The sequence below is a fragment of the Cucurbita maxima genome, unplaced genomic scaffold (assembly GCF_002738345.1).
Source record: "Cucurbita maxima cultivar Rimu unplaced genomic scaffold, Cmax_1.0 Cma_Scf00011, whole genome shotgun sequence".
NCBI classification, from domain to species: domain Eukaryota; kingdom Viridiplantae; phylum Streptophyta; class Magnoliopsida; order Cucurbitales; family Cucurbitaceae; genus Cucurbita; species Cucurbita maxima.
In genome coordinates, this window is record NW_019272027.1 from 2,680,562 (window position 1) to 2,695,697 (window position 15,136).

Below are 15,136 nucleotides of genomic sequence, written 5' to 3' on the forward strand. Positions count from 1 at the left end.
CATGTCATTTATCGTGATTTCATGTTATTCATATCATGTCGTATACACACAATTTAGGAGACATAACAGAACGTTCCATGCTTTTAGCATAACATTTCATCATATACATATCATACCATAACATATTGCATCACAATATATCATATCATAAACATGTCAATTAATCACATATCTCGTACCATAACATATTTCATATCATTTTCATATCATACGACAACATATATATATATATATATATAATTCATATGTCGTGTCATAATAATATCATATCGTAGACACTTCGTGGTCATATCGTTCCCTAACTTATCATAGTCTTAAAGTTCTTATACATATCACATGTCACAGGAATGTATCCTAACGCTATTTTTCTATCAATCTATCACAATCTTATCCCTTTCTACCAATAACCTAATTGTATTATTTTATCAACCTCTCATATACATAGTACTTTGACACATAATCTAACTCTAACGTTTTATGAACATTTCTTACTTCTATTTTTACATTACGTTTTGTGCTTCCTTCTCGTACCCTGTCTCAAACATATCATTAAACACATCGTGCCGTAAGTATTATCATACAATTCACATATTATAACATATACATAACATAACATAAGCATTTTGGATCCAAAAACAATTCACATATATCAATATATATGAAAAGTGTAGAACCCCAAGACACGTGTCAACATCAAATATAATTATGCTGATACTAAGGCTACATACCTAATTAGCTTAGGCTGGTGTAACCAATTTATCCTTAGTGAGAGTTCGATTTTTGTCCTTTGTATCCAAGTCAACCTATGTCGACCCATGACATTAGTTTCAAGTTCAATTCTCTATATTATACAATGTTTCACGCGTTAGACTTCATGCAAGCATCAAAGGCAACGTTTATTTATATATATATATATAACAAATTGATAGATGTTTGATGTTGACTTTGACCATTTTTTCTTGAGTTATGAGATTTGTATAGGTATTTTTTTATTATAATATTAAATTCTAATTGTCGAATGATCTAATATCGAATAGATTAGGAAGGAAGTATCATAAAGAAGTATAACAAATTTATAGAGGTTTGATGTTGGACTGAAGAGGGATGTAGCTTGAAAAAGATTTATTTCATTCTTGCATGACTATTTCTTTATAGATAGCCAAACACGATTTTTTTTGTAACTATCGCATGTTACAAAATACAAAGGGGAGTTTCAACACTTCCTTTCGATAAGCTTAAAAGATTCGACGATCTTGATTCTTTTACTGAGAAACTGCTTTACATACACATAAGCTTCATAGTGGTGCACACGACTCAGACAGTCTTTTGCCCTTAAATGAATACGAAACTTTATGTTGTCCTGACCCATCTCCATATACCAACCATCGTAAATGCCATCAAATCTGAGGCTATCTCCAGATTTAACGTTGAAGTCATCCAACGCAAACTTTGATACCTCTTGTAGGAATGCAAACTGAAGATTACTGATTTTAATCCACTTCTCGACCTTGGGTGGATCCACCGGCCCAACGCAGTGTCCAGGAGACAATATGACGATGATAGATTCCAGCTTGAAAATTCGTTTCTCTTCGATAATAATAATTTCATAATTGAGACACCGTCCCAGAAAGTCTATCGCCTTGATATGCAAACGGAACTTTAGGCTAATTGGGCACAATTCAAAATACCAACCTTCATAAATGCTATGGAATTTCAAACAATCTCCAAGTATAATTTTGAGTTGCTCCACTATAAAGTTTATAACCACTTGAAAGCCGGGCTCCTTAAGATTAGGGATTTGAATCCACTTCGGTTCAAAAACGAGAGGACCGCAAAACTTGAAAGATTCGAGAATTTTGATTCTCTTGGACCAAAAGTGTTCGACAAGCACAACGGCCTCATAGTTGCGTATACGTCCCAACCAGTCTTTCGCCTTGAGATGAAGACGAAACTTTATGTTATCATGACCCAGGTCCATAAACCAGCCTTCGTAGACTTCAATGTACTTTAGGCCATCTCCGTTTTTATTATGCTCATCCACGGCAAACTTTGCTAACTCTTGCACTAATGGCACCTGAACATTAGGAATTTTTATCCACTTCTTCTCTTGAGGTTCAGGAGATACTATGGCAATGATAGAGTCCAGCTTCCATATTCTTAGATGGTCACGTATCTCCTCGATAATAACAACCTCAAATTTGAGAGGACGACCCAAAAAGTCTATCACCTTAACATGGAAACGGTACTTTAGGCTGTTTGGGCACAACCCAAAATACCAACCTTCATAAACGATTTCAAATTTCAAACTATCTCCAAATTTAATTTTGATCTGTTCCACAATAAACTTTATAACCACTTGCAAGCCAAGCTCCTTAAGATTAGGTATTTGAATCCACTTTGGTTCAAAAACGAGAGGACCGCATAACTTGAAAGATTCGAGAATCTTGATTCTCTTGGACCAAAAGTGCTCAACAAGCACAACAGCCTCATAGTTGCGTATACGTCCCAACCAGTCTTTCGCCTTAAGATGAAGACGAAACTTTATGTTATCATGACCCAGGTCCATAAACCAGCCTTCGTAGACTTCAATGTACTTTAGGCCATCTCCGTTTTTGTTATGCTCATCCACGGCAAACTTTGCTAACTCTTGCACTAATGGCACCTGAACATTAGGAATTTTTATCCACTTCTTCTCTTGAGGTTCAGGAGATACTATGACAATGATAGAGTCCAGCTTCCAGATTCTTAGAAGGACACGTCTCTCCTCGATTATAATAATCTCAAATTTGAGAGAACGCCCCAAAAAGTCTATCACCTTAACATGGAAACGGTACTTTAGGCTGTTTGGGCACAACTCAAAATACCAACCTTCATAAACGATTTCAAATTTCAAACTATCTCCAAATTTAATTTTGATCTGTTCCACAATAAACTTTATAACCACTTGCAAGCCAAGCTCCTTAACATCTGGTATTTGGTTCCAACCAGGCGAAACCTTTCCTTGATCCAAAACCTTAAAAGATTCGAGAATCTTGATTTTCTTCGACAAAAACTGCTTAACAAGAACAATAGCCTCGTAGTTGCGCAAACGTCCCAAGCAGTCTTTCGCCTTAACATGAAGGCGAAACTTTATGTTGTCTTGACCCATCTCTGCATACCAACCGTCGTAGATTTCAACGTATTTTAAGCCTTCTCCACCTTTATTGTACTCATCTATTGCAAACTTTGATACTTCTGGCACAAATGGCACTCGAAGATCAGGAATTTTAATCCACTTCTCCACTTGGGGTGGATCCACCGGCCCAACATAGTGTCCACCATTCAACAAATAGAGGAAAGATATCAACTTTCTGATTCTTTCAAGCTTAGGTTTCTCTTCGAACACAAGTGCTTCATACAAGAGAGAGCGTTGAAGAAAGTCTATCGCCCTAATATGAAGACGGTACTTTAGGTTGTTTTGACCCAGTTCACAATACCAACCTTCATGAATGCTATCGTATTTAAGACTGTGTCCATGTTGAACGTTGAACTGTTCCACCGCAAGCTTTGCGACCTCTTGCACGCAGTGGCCACTAACATCGGGGATTTTAATCCACTTCTCCACAGCGGGTACTTGGCCGCAAACCTTGACTGCAACACTCATGGCGTAGTGTGATATGTAGTATAAGGAAACTTTGTATTTCTTTGCTGTGGTTTTGTTTGGTTAGAAGCTGTGGGTATTTATAGAACTCATTTAATATGGAATCAAAGTTTAAAAGGATAAGATTGATGCTTTTAAGAACATCCACACTTATCCCATTAATATTCTTTTTATTTACATTAATACTCTTCTTTTGGAATATGGTTCTTTGACTCAACATTTTTATACTTAAAGATTGATGTTCTTCATTGTTTATATCACTTAAAAGGTTCACACCCAATCCTTGTAAAATTAAATCCATAATTTCTTTGATATACTTCAATTTAACTATAAATTCCCCAAAATTTTAGAGACGGAGATTATCTTCTTTTAATTGATATACTTAAATTTTAGTTTGATAAGAATATGGTTCTTTGCTCTTTAAAAAGATGTTATTTCTCTTTATTCGTTTACCCAAAAAAGACGTATATTTTTTTTAAAAAAATTTGTGTGTTTAATCTAATTTGAATGTTGTGTATTACATCAACCCCATATCTCTAAGTAGATGAGTGAAAAAAACTTCATACAACCTCTCGATTTTGTTCGCAAAGACTATAGAATTTGTTCGAAACTCATATAACTAAATAGACTCCATATTGTACTACCTCCTTCACGCCATCATCGTTAATCGGTACTCAAGTTCCATGTATAAAGCAAGTGAGAATATAAATATACGCAGTAAATAGCTCGTGTACAACATAAAGGTTGAGTAGGCTTACACCTAAACTTAAATCAAATTAAAATAAATAACACCCTAAAAAAGAAACTAATTGAAATCTAATCCCTAGACAATGTTGTTCAAGTTTATTACAAACCGAGAATAGGTTCGGGAAAGAATCTCAAACCAAATATAAACACCAAAAATACATAGATAGACTGACGCTGTGGGATGACCCGCCCCTGAACGCGTTTCTCTCGAATGCTTCCATCGTGATCTAACTACTTACGAACAACTGAAAAAATAGGAAAATTGGCGAGCATAAAAATAGTGAGTAAGTAACCTGTAGGGTCTCATCACATCCTTAACCTACGGTGTATCCAAGAGTATTTTTCTGGGCTCTTGAAAATTTGGGCCTAACCTTTAAAGCTATCTAAGGCTCTGGGGAGGGGTTTTCTAGTCCAACTCTTACCTTTGTGATCAAGGTAGGTTACAAAACCTTCCTGTGCTTATACTAAGGCAACTTACTTTACTAGGAAGTTTATGACCAGCCTCCCACTCTAAGGTGCTACTCCAAGAAAAAAAAATATATATATGGTGGGACAATATGATATCTTCTAGTCTGAACATCATTATTGGAAGATTGGTTGGTGACTCTGCAACTGACCCATAAAGTCATTCTAAATTTGGGGAGTGCGACCCTCGTGTGTTGGCCAAGTACCACGTTCACCTGTGTTCTCCTTTGCCCTCTCTGATAATCGGTTTACAACACATAGGTCTTGTTTAATAGACCTCTGGATATTTGGACAAGGTGATGCTACCTAGTTGTTGGGTTTTATGTCCTAAAACTCATAATTTGTAAACAAAAACATATTCTATTTTTAATAAAGTTATTATTGTTGTTTATTTAGTAAAGATTGTTATTGAATAGAGTGAACTTTACGATCATTAATCTAAATCCAATAAACTAAGAACACTCTGGCTATAGTATGATTACTTGAACTATATGTAGAGACATAAGAGTTGATCAAGTTCAAGTATATAGTCAAAATGATCTATAGTATAAGAATAAGGTTGAGTACCTTATTCTAGGGACACTATGGATGCGACCCACTTTTGTATGTGATATAAACAATGTGATCACTAAAATTGTACATGTGGAGACATGTGAGTGGGGGCGTCCTATGCAATGAGTATTGCATAAGATCGGACCATGAAGAAAATCACTCTCACTTTATAATGTCGTTTACTGTTGAGACTGATTTTCTTTTCATTCGATGACCTAGGTAACTTGATCTTAATCCTAAGCTAACCATGAACTCCTGATTATTCGAAATTATCCTTATATTTGCATGGGTGAGAGTGGCTCAAGTTCCCCAACTCAATAAGCCTCCTATTTCAGGGGTAAGACTGGGTAAATGGCTGGGGACGTGGGGTGCAAGATGGAATTCACTTCTACCCACTTTTAGGGATAGAAGAGAGGTAGTTCCCTTAAGTACTGACTCCAGGTCTTGAACAAGGGGCCCCACCCTCTCATTGGCCTGAGAGGGATCCGGTTTACTGGTTGGACCACAAACCAATTGTTCATTAGAGGATTAGTGAGACATAAGAAACAAGAAGTAACTTCAGGGGTAAAACGGTAAATTGACCCAACTCTAGTTACGAACAACCTGTGAAGGATCGACTTACTAATCATGGTTATATCAAATAGACAGAAATATATCTATAGTGAGGGGAATGCAACTACTAGGCTATAGTAGAATGTCCTAGTAGTTAACGAATGTTGGTTAATAAGGTTAATGAGTTTAACCAGTTAATCTTGGATCGTTGGAGCCCATGATCTATTGGTCCATTAGGTCCCTCTGCTAGCTCATATCGGATTAAACCATAGAATAGTGTGACGAGTGAGTTCGAAGTGTTCGAATTCAAATTAGGGAGAATACGCTACATATATATGATATATTTAACCGCATTTTTGTTTTATTTATGAATTAAACAAAAAGAGAGAATCTGAGATATTTAAATAAGATTTAATATCTTAATCAAATATGTGTCAGAATTAATTGGAATTAATTGGGATTGTCATTTGAGTTAATATTAAATATTAATTAAATAGTTTAATTAATCATTTAATATTACTTTAATTTGAAATTAATAATTCAAATTGATTGTTGAATCAAAATGAAAAAAGTCAACATGTTAGACTCCATTTAATGGAAAAATACATGTTAGTGGAATTTTGAGGTGTCAAAATTTGGTTTAACCAAACTTGCATGCTTGCCAAATAAACCCCACAAATTTGAGTGGAATTTTAAGTGTCGAAATTTGGTTACCTCAAGCATGCATGCTTGCCAATTAATCCCAAACATTTGAATAGAATTTTGAGTGTCAAAATTTGGTGATCTCAAATTTGCATGAACATGCAAACATGACTCTATAAATAGAGCGATCATAATACATGAAATGTCTTCTTGTTGGTGAAAAACCTTGAGAAAAATCTCTCACAAACACTCTCTTCATATATACAAAATCCCTCCCAAGTTTAGTCACTCACCGGGTTCCACAATCCCGTTCTAAGGCCGGAGGATAGTGGAGAAGACAGTGGTGGTTTGAAACTGGTTCGTGAGGAAAAAGGAATTTGAACTACAAAAGGTTAGTATTCAAACTCATTAAGTTTTAATACTTATGAACATGCTAGTTATTTACTATAATTGATGTTCTAAAAATGCCTAAGATCCAAATTTCTTTCGCATGTGTTATATTAACACCTTCACTAGTTGCCTCGGCGGACTACCCTAACTGGTTTATGCCTAGCTCGACGGTACCTCTCCCATGGACCTATCGTTTGGTAGTGGTCGCTATTTGATTCATCCTAGGTCGTTGATAATTCTGTCAGGGTACTCAAGTGCATTGGGTGACGAAGACTCTGACGACACTGTTCACGTTGATAATACCTTAGTAATTCTTAAGTGACTTGGAGATCCATTCAGTTCCTAGGGCGTTTAGGTGACTCAAGACGTAGACTCTCTACTCTAGGACTCTCCATGCTTACTCCTTGAGTTTTCTTAGTGTGGGAGTACTAGTGACTACATCCCTTGGTGCTTGGTATACCGGAGGTGCCTATACCAAGGTCATCATTTAACTGGCCTAGCTCTAGAGTTGTAGCCTTAACTCAATGCAGGTAACTATGCTCTACAAGGAGAACACACAAGTAATCCCCTAGAACTATCCTACATTTCAATACATGCTTGGTTAGGGAGATAGTCTTATCAATCACTTAAAGTACAAAATACACTATCTAAACGTCCATGCTAGCTCAGCTGGTGAGATAACATCTATCAATCACCCAGAGAACAAATCACAATATGTCTCGGCCTTTCTAAGCATCAAACTAATATATACAATAGAAATCTCATCCTATGGGCATTCTCCAAATTTTTTATCGCACACAAAGCATTATCATGAATGTTTGATCTCTTAAAGTCCTAATCCTAATAAAATAAGGTAAGATATGCTTGCATTCAGCTTTTCATGACCATCCTTATAAGTATTACATGAAAAAGTTAGAATGGCTACTGATTTCAACAATGCATATCTTGTAACAACCCGAAATTTTCTATTTAATTTAAGGTCGACACTGTATACATATCATAAACACTGAATGCGAAAATACTTCATTTGAACTTTCATAAACCGTCATCTTCATCTTAAAACACAACCATGGACTTAGTTGTTTTGAAAACACCTTTAAAAAATGACACAACAAAACTAAATAAAATAGATAAACGTTTAAATTCAAAACATCCTATTCTATCCTAAGTCTAAGAAAATAATACTACCGTATGCATGTGCCATGATCTCGAGTTGCGATGTAGTCGTTAGCCGTACAGGAATGCATTGACTTAACCTGAAATAGAGGTAGCACGTGGAGTATTTTAAAAAATATTCAGTAAGTAATCCCACTGTCGTGGTTAAATGCAAGAACATGCGAATGCAATGACGGGACCTAGCATATCAGTCTATTTTCCTACGACATTATCCTAATGAGCAGCTTAGATGTGTACCATATACTCTACACACAGTCCATATATGCGAGTATGGGCTCACCACAGTTCGCACACCACTGGGGTCGGGCGAGCCTGCTCTGGTAGCTCCTTATACCAGACACCCATTAGAATTAGTAACCGTCACGACAGCATTATGTAAAACAGTATGATACTTTACTTGCCTAGTGGTATACGTATTCGTACCCTCGTGATGGAATAGAGGTATCTCCCAATGCTTGAACACACATAATACATGAGGTCCCAATATTTTTCCGTTTTCAACACTATTAAATATAACCCCGCTATCATTTCTCATTCATATCATATCATTTCTCATTTTTCAGTCCTCAGATCATATCATTTCTCATATCATACATAATTCTAACGGGGTTATATTTCATGTCATTTATCGTGATTTCATGTTATTCATATCATGTCGTATACAAACAATTTAGGAGACATAACAGAACGTTTCATGCTTTTAGCATAACATTTCATCATATACATATCATACCATAACATATTGCATCATAATATATCATCATATACATGTCAATTAATCACATATCTCGTACTATAACATATTTCATATCATTTTCATATCATACGACAACATATATATATATATATATATAATTCATATGTCGTATCATAATCATATCATATCGTAAACACTTCATGATCATATCGTTCCCTAACTTATCATAGTCTTAAAGTTCTTATACATATCACAGTTATATCATTACAAGAACGTACCTTAGTCATATCGTCACAGGAACGTATCCTAACGCTATTGTTCTATCAATCTATCACAATCCTATCCCTTTCTACCCATAACCTAATCGTATTATTTTATCAATCTCTCATATACATAGTACTTTGACACGTAACCTAACCGTAATGTTTTATGAACATATCTTACTTTTATCGTTATATTACGTTTTGTGCATCATTTTCGTACCCTATCTCAAACATATCATTAAACACATCGTACCGTAAATATTTTCATACAATTCAAATATTATAGCATATATGTAATAGCATAAAAATAAATAAAGAAATAAACAAATAAAAATAATTATAAAAAAATGGTTAAAATAATAATAATAAATAAATAAAATAAGAAAAACAACATTTCCACACTTCTCTCCACTAACCTCTCATCCCTTCCCATCATTATCTCTCCTCAACCCATCATACCGAGACAGAAAACCAACAATCGTCTGATTTACTTAAGAAAAAAAAAAAAAGCGAATGGACATTACGGAGTTGAGATTCACATGGGAGTTTTATGTGAAGATAGATCTGATCCATAAAGGTATATATTATATTAAATCTTTGTTTTCTTTTAAGGAAAGATTTGGAAAGAGAGATCCACCAGAAATTTGTAATACATGAGAACAGAATTAAAAGGCAACAATAAAAAAAAAAAAAAAGAAGGTTAAGGAATTAAAAACCACAAACTAAATATGGAGAGAAAGATAAAGACAGAGGGTAAATACAGAGAGTAGTAAATCACAGAATAACTTGAAATAGCTGTATCTACTTTCTTATACAATAGTAATCATGAAAAATAAGATTTTTAATAAAAATATAATTATAGATATATAACATTTCAAGACTTTTAACAATGGACCAATGTAAATTAGGGAAATAATGTTGTAGAGTTCAAACCTGAAACTGATGTCATGGGCTCGCATAGGTTGACTTGGATTTCAATGGACTTTCATTAAGGATAACGACGGAGCATCAACCTAAGCTAACTAGGTAAGTGACCTTACTATCGGCATGGTTATATTTGTTGTTGACACGTGCCCCGTGGTTCTGCACGTGTCATATATATTGATATGTGTGAATTTTCTATGGATCGATATGCTTCTTATTTGTTATGTATATGTTATAATATGTGAATTGTTTGATAATAATTACGGTACGATGTGTTCAATGATATGTTTGAAATAGGATACGAGAAGGATGCACAAAACGAAATGTAATGATAGGAGTAAAATACGTTCATGAAACGTTAAGGTTCGGTTACATACCGGAGTGATATAAATAAGAGAGATTGATGGAAGAATACGGTTAGGCTACGGGTAGAAAGGGATAGGTTTGTGATAGATTGATAGAACAATAGCGTTAGGATTGATAGAACGATAGTGTTAGGTTACGTTCTTGTGATGATATGATTGAGGTACGTTTACGTAATGATGTCTGTGATAGGTGTAAGAACGTTAAAGCTATGATAAGTTAGAAAACGATATGACTGCGATTTACGTTATGACTTGTTTATGATATGATACATTGTGATGCAATATGTCATGGTATGATGTGTATATGATGAAATGTTATGTTAAAAGCATAGAACGTTATGTTAGGTCTCTTAAATTGTGTGTATACAGCATGATATGAATGACATGAAATTACGATAAATGACATGAAATATAACCCCGTTAGAATTATGTATGATTTGAGAACTGAAGAATGAGAAACGATATGACATGAATGATGAACAATATCTGAAATGATATGAAAAATGATATGATATGTACATAATGCTAGCGCGGGGTTGTATTAAAGGATATTGAAAATGAAAAAGTTTTGGGACTCATGCAGTATGTGTGCACATGCATTTGGGGGGATACCCTTATCCCATCACGAGAGTACGAACGCGTACATCCAATGGCAGGACAACGCTCGTTATGCTTTACATAGTGTTGTCGTGACGGTTACTAGTTCTAACGGGTTCTGGCATAAGGGGCTCCTAGAGTATGCCCATCGGATAAGGAAAGTTGCCTAGCGGTGTGCGAACTAGCTGGTGAGCCCATACTCGCACGTATGGGTTGTGTGTAAAGTATATGGTACACGTCCAAAATTATCCGTTAGGACAGCACCGTAGGAAAAACGAAACGAAACGAAAGGTAGGTCCCATCATTTCATTGCATGATTGTTGCATTTAACCCCAATAGTGGGGTCACTTACTGAGTATTTCTTTAAATACTCAAGTACTACATTTTTCAGGCTAAGGCAAGACATTCTTGTACGGTTGATGACAACATTGCAACTCCGTGCCATGGAACATGCATAGGGTAGTAGTATTTATTTTCTTACACTTAGGCTAGACTAGGCTGTTTTTAACTTAAACTCTTATTCATTTTATTTAGTCTTTTGTTTTGTCGTTTTAAAGATGTTTTCGAAACACGTAAGTCCATGGCTGTGTTTTAAGATAAAAGTTATGTTTTATAGAATTTAAATAAAATCTTCCGCATTTAATGTTTATGGTACGTATACAGTAGCAACCTTAAATTAAGTAGAAAATTTCGAGTCGTTACAATATACATAACATATCATAAGCATTTCGATCCACAAACAATTCACACATATCAATATATATGACAAGTGCAGAACCCCAAGACACGTGTCAACATCAAATATAATTATGCCGATACTGAGGCTACATACCTGATTAGCTTAGGCTGGTGTGACCAATTTATCTTTAGTGAGAGTTCGATTTTTGTCCTTTGTATCCAAGTCAACCTATGTCGACCCATGACATTAGTTTCAAGTTCAATTCTCTATATTATACAATGTTTCACGCGTTAGACTTCATGCAAGCATCAAAGGCAACGTTTATTTATATATATATATATATAACAAATTGATAGATGTTTGATGTTGACTTTGACCATTTTTTCTTGAGTTATGAGATTTGTATAGGTATTTTTTTTATTATAATATTAAATTCTAATTATCGAATGATCTAATATCGAATAGATTAGGAAGGAAGTATCATAAAGAAGTATAACAAATTTATAGAGGTTTGATGTTGGACTGAAGAGGGATGGAGCTTGAAAAAGATTTATTTCATTCTTGCATGACTATTTCTTTATAGATAGCCAAACACGATTTTTTTTTTGTAACCATCGCATGTTACAAAATACAAAGGGGAGTTTCAACACTTCCTTTCGATAAGCTTAAAAGATTCGACGATCTTGATTCTTTTACTGAGAAACTGCTTTACATACACATAAGCTTCATAGTGGTGCACACGACTCAGACAGTCTTTTGCCCTTAAATGAATACGAAACTTTATGTTGTCCTGACCCATCTCCATATACCAACCATCGTAAATGCCATCAAATCTGAGGCTATCTCCAGATTTAACGTTGAAGTCATCCAACGCAAACTTTGATACCTCTTGTAGGAATGCAAACTGAAGATTACTGATTTTAATCCACTTCTCGACCTTGGGTGGATCCACCGGCCCAACGCAGTGTCCAGGAGACAATATGACGATGATAGATTCCAGCTTGAAAATTCGTTTCTCTTCGATAATAATAATTTCATAATTGAGACACCGTCCCAGAAAGTCTATCGCCTTGATATGCAAACGGAACTTTAGGCTAATTGGGCACAATTCAAAATACCAACCTTCATACATGCTATGGAATTTCAAACAATCTCCAAGTATAATTTTGAGTTGCTCCACTATAAAGTTTATAACCACTTGAAAGCCGGGCTCCTTAAGATTAGGGATTTGAATCCACTTCGGTTCAAAAACGAGAGGACCGCAAAACTTGAAAGATTCGAGAATCTTGATTCTCTTGGACCAAAAGTGTTCGACAAGCACAACGGCCTCATAGTTGCGTATACGTCCCAACCAGTCTTTCGCCTTGAGATGAAGACGAAACTTTATGTTATCATGACCCAGGTCCATAAACCAGCCTTCGTAGACTTCAATGTACTTTAGGCCATCTCCGTTTTTATTATGCTCATCCACGGCAAACTTTGCTAACTCTTGCACTAATGGCACCTGAACATTAGGAATTTTTATCCACTTCTTCTCTTGAGGTTCAGGAGATACTATGGCAATGATAGAGTCCAGCTTCCATATTCTTAGATGGTCACGTATCTCCTCGATAATAACAACCTCAAATTTGAGAGGACGACCCAAAAAGTCTATCACCTTAACATGGAAACGGTACTTTAGGCTGTTTGGGCACAACCCAAAATACCAACCTTCATAAACGATTTCAAATTTCAAACTATCTCCAAATTTAATTTTGATCTGTTCCACAATAAACTTTATAACCACTTGCAAGCCAAGCTCCTTAAGATTAGGTATTTGAATCCACTTTGGTTCAAAAACGAGAGGACCGCATAACTTGAAAGATTCGAGAATCTTGATTCTCTTGGACCAAAAGTGCTCAACAAGCACAACAGCCTCATAGTTGCGTATACGTCCCAACCAGTCTTTCGCCTTAAGATGAAGACGAAACTTTATGTTATCATGACCCAGGTCCATAAACCAGCCTTCGTAGACTTCAATGTACTTTAGGCCATCTCCGTTTTTGTTATGCTCATCCACGGCAAACTTTGCTAACTCTTGCACTAATGGCACCTGAACATTAGGAATTGTTATCCACTTCTTCTCTTGAGGTTCAGGAGATACTATGACAATGATAGAGTCCAGCTTCCAGATTCTTAGAAGGACACGTCTCTCCTCGATTATAATAATCTCAAATTTGAGAGAACGCCCCAAAAAGTCTATCACCTTAACATGGAAACGGTACTTTAGGCTGTTTGGGCACAACTCAAAATACCAACCTTCATAAACGATTTCAAATTTCAAACTATCTCCAAATTTAATTTTGATCTGTTCCACAATAAACTTTATAACCACTTGCAAGCCAAGCTCCTTAACATCTGGTATTTGGTTCCAACCAGGCGAAACCTTTCCTTGATCCAAAACCTTAAAAGATTCGAGAATCTTGATTTTCTTCGACAAAAACTGCTTAACAAGAACAATAGCCTCGTAGTTGCGCAAACGTCCCAAGCAGTCTTTCGCCTTAACATGAAGGCGAAACTTTATGTTGTCTTGACCCATCTCTGCATACCAACCGTCGTAGATTTCAACGTATTTTAAGCCTTCTCCACCTTTATTGTACTCATCTATTGCAAACTTTGATACTTCTTGCACAAATGGCACTCGAAGATCAGGAATTTTAATCCACTTCTCCACTTGGGGTGGATCCACCGGCCCAACATAGTGTCCACCATTCAACAAATAGAGGAAAGATATCAACTTTCTGATTCTTTCAAGCTTAGGTTTCTCTTCGAACACAAGTGCTTCATACAAGAGAGAGCGTTGAAGAAAGTCTATCGCCCTAATATGAAGACGGTACTTTAGGTTGTTTTGACCCAGTTCACAATACCAACCTTCATGAATGCTATCGTATTTAAGACTGTGTCCATGTTGAACGTTGAACTGTTCCACCGCAAGCTTTGCGACCTCTTGCACGCAGTGGCCACTAACATCGGGGATTTTAATCCACTTCTCCACAGCGGGTACTTGGCCGCAAACCTTGACTGCAACACTCATGGCGTAGTGTGATATGTAGTATAAGGAAACTTTGTATTTCTTTGCTGTGGTTTTGTTTGGTTAGAAGCTGTGGGTATTTATAGAACTCATTTAATATGGAATCAAAGTTTAAAAGGATAAGATTGATGCTTTTAAGAACATCCACACTTATCCCATTAATATTCTTTTTATTTACATTAATACTCTTCTTTTGGAATATGGTTCTTTGACTCAACATTTTTATACTTAAAGATTGATGTTCTTCATTGTTTATATCACTTAAAAGGTTCACACCCAATCCTTGTAAAATTAAATCCATAATTTCTTTGATATACTTCAATTTAACTATAAATTCCCCAAAATTTTAGAGACGGAGATTATCTTCTTTTAATTGA

The 15,136-nt window shown here is 35.6% G+C and overlaps 1 protein-coding gene across 2 annotated transcripts; it reads right to left on the minus strand.

The window, feature by feature from the left end:
* Positions 1 to 1,107: 1,107 nt before the first annotated feature.
* Positions 1,108 to 14,823, minus strand: LOC111486626. 2 transcript variants are annotated; one of them, XM_023133799.1, is made up of 3 exons: positions 14,079 to 14,823; positions 12,885 to 13,490; positions 1,108 to 2,941 (listed from the first exon to the last, which is right to left on the minus strand). In XM_023133799.1, exons 1-3 carry the CDS (start codon positions 14,760 to 14,762, stop codon positions 1,214 to 1,216), a joined length of 3,018 nt encoding a protein of 1,005 aa, XP_022989567.1. In that variant the 5' UTR covers positions 14,763 to 14,823; the 3' UTR covers positions 1,108 to 1,213. The 2 variants fall into 2 exon arrangements, with proteins under 2 accessions (XP_022989567.1, XP_022989566.1); XM_023133798.1 differs by having other exon boundaries at positions 12,885 to 14,823.
* Between the last annotated feature and the right edge of the window lie 313 nt (positions 14,824 to 15,136).